The following is a 2,500-nucleotide window of genomic DNA, read 5'->3' as shown; positions in this document are numbered from 1 at the left end:
GTTTGTGTGTGTCATTAAATTTATATCAATATTTAGCACAGTGGTCAATAAATCTATCTGTGTGTGTGTGTTTGTAAGGGTGTGTGTGTGTGTGTGTGTGTGTGTGTGTGTGTGTGTGTGTGTGTGTGTGTGTGTGTGTGTGTGTGTGTGTGTGTGTGTGTGTGTGTGTGTGTGTGTGTGTGTGTGTGCATGTGTGTGTGTGTGTGTGTATGTGTGTGTAAGAGTTAGCATACACACAGCCCCCGACACAGCCCTGTACACTAACTTTGGCATGTTAATAACCACTGGGTCCTCGCTGGCTTCCATCACTGCCTGCCCCCCGCGCCTCCATCTGCTCATCACCCTCCCTCTCTGCCGGCTGGACCTCCGCCACCTCCACACCTGCATCCACACCTGCCGCCACATCCTTCCCTGCAGGCGTGGGGGTGCGCAGGTGTCTTACTCTCTGTCTGCTCCTCCAAGACGTCCTTTAAGTTTGGGACTGGTGAGGTTGTAAAGACACCATTTGTTGGGTCACTGTGGTGGCGTCTGTGCGTCTGTGTGGCCTCCCTTGCCCCACAGGATGCGACGCCCAGCCCCCCAGCAGTCTGAAGAGCCCTAGGAACCTGAACATTGGCCTTTATAGACGGTAGAAACATCTCCTTTGGGTGTGTCTGTCTTGGATAAACTAGCGACTTCCTCCTCCAGCTTCGTCAGGTCACGCGCCGACTCGCGACCCACGTTCCTTGACCTGACCCTGCGCCGCGTGTCGACAGGGTGCGGTAGACAGGTCACTTGAGCACCCTGCACCCTAGTAAGGCCACCACACCTCATAGCACTGTTTTTCCACACCCAACTTAGTGTGTATGTGTGTGTCTGAGTGAGAATGTGTGGTTGGTGTTGGTAGCTGTGTGTGTGTGTGTATGTGTGTGTCTGACTGTGTGTGCAGTGGTGTCAGCTGCGGGTATGTACGCGTCTGTGAGTCGCCGTGGACGTGTGCGCGTATGTGCCTCTCTGAGTGCGCTTGTAAGTACGGTTTCTTGCGGCTGTGTGCGAGTGTGTTTGTGTATGTGCGAATCCGAGTGTGCGTGGAGCCGCGAGTTGGTATGTGTGTGCGTGTAGTGGAGCGGTGGAGTGTTGTGGTGGAGCAGGAGGATTTTCCCACCCTCTTCCACTTCCGGCTGAATGTCTTTAGCCGGCACAATAACACAATCATGGTGGACTTTCCTCAGGCCAGCTGCGTCAAGTCCACCAGAAACAGTCATTTTAATATCACCCTTTGATGTGGATCTTCTAGTCCTTGGGGGCGGAACAGGGGCTTGTGAGGGCTGCGCTGGGGGTTCCTGGGGTCTGTTGGGGCAGTGCGGGGTATGTGGACATAACTAAAGGTGTCAGAGGGACTTTCGAGGGCTGTTTACTCTGACTGGGGACTGGTAGGGGTATCTGTGGGGGGCTGTGAAGGCTGCGGGCGAGGGCTGAGGGGTCCACGTGTGAGCTGTGGTGTCTGTCTCCCGATTGGACGACGAACGGAAGAGTTTTCTGCACCTTTTCGGCTATTTTTCCCGGCTCGAGCACCACTGGGCCGAACGTCTCCCTGTGGTCGTCCAGGTGGTGCAGGGGCGGGTACAGGCCAGAGGGAGGGGCAGGGGGGAGGTACGCGTCACCCCCCATCTCCTTCCTCGTCACACACCAGCGAAAGATCAAATGATGTTTTGCTGGATGATAACGTTTGTGCAGGCGGGGAGAGAGTTGCGAGGTTGGAGGTGTGGGGGTGGTGGTCTGTGGGGGTGCCTGTGGGGTTCCCTGTGGGGGCTTTGCGGCGAGGACGGAGCACAGGGCAAGGCAGGAGAGGAATGGGCCGGCCACCTTCACCCACATTAACGCATATTACAATCTCCTCTCCATCGTTCAACATCCAGCGCTTACCTTCCACTGTGTCTTTTCCCCGCTCCACTGTCCCCTCCCCCCGTGCCACCCCGTACCTCCTGCCCCCTTGCCCCACCACGAGCCGCCCTTCTGCTGAGTCTCAAACTAGCATCCCTCTGTAGCCCTGGCACCTCCTCCACTATGGTAGCAATAGGAAGAGGCTGAGGAACACTGCGATGATCCCTGTAGGTGCTTAGGCAATGCAGAGGCAGTGCTTGGGACACCCTGCGGAGCTTCCACCTGCTGCTCCACCTACCTGAGAGGGAAAGAGAGGGTATGTGAGATGCTGTGAGGGGCTGTGAAGGCCTGTGAGGTGCTGTGAAGGGCTGTGAGAGGCTGTGAGGGGCTGTGAGAGGCTGTGAAGGGATGTGAGGGGCTGTGAGAGGCTGTGAGGTACTGTGAGAGGCTGTGAGAGGCTGCAAGAGGCTGTGAGAGGCTGTGAGAGGTTGTGAGAGGCTGTGAAGGGCTGTGAGGGGCTGTGAAGGGCTTGTGAGGGGCTGTGAAGGCCTGTGAGGGTGCTGTGAAGGGCTGTGAAGGGCTGTGAGAGGCTGTGAGAGGCTGTGAAGGGATGTGAGGGGGCTGTGAGGGGCTGTGA

General features: G+C 56.9%; 1 protein-coding gene across 1 annotated transcript in view; it reads right to left on the bottom strand.

The window, feature by feature from the left end:
* LOC135095758 (uncharacterized) overlaps positions 1–1,955 on the bottom strand; it is a 4,378-nt gene extending 2,423 nt beyond the window's left edge. Inside the window, exon 1 of the mRNA XM_063996839.1 lies at positions 266–1,955. Coding sequence (XP_063852909.1) covers positions 266–405 — 140 coding nt within the window. The 5' untranslated portion in view covers positions 406–1,955. The remainder of the gene's footprint in view (positions 1–265) is intronic.
* Positions 1,956–2,500: the final 545 nt, after the last annotated feature.

This window comes from Scylla paramamosain, unplaced genomic scaffold (assembly GCF_035594125.1).
Source record: "Scylla paramamosain isolate STU-SP2022 unplaced genomic scaffold, ASM3559412v1 Contig1, whole genome shotgun sequence".
Classification (NCBI taxonomy): Eukaryota; Metazoa; Arthropoda; class Malacostraca; order Decapoda; family Portunidae; genus Scylla; species Scylla paramamosain.
Note: the sequence above shows the minus strand (reverse complement) of the source record. Positions and strands in the feature narration are given on the sequence as shown.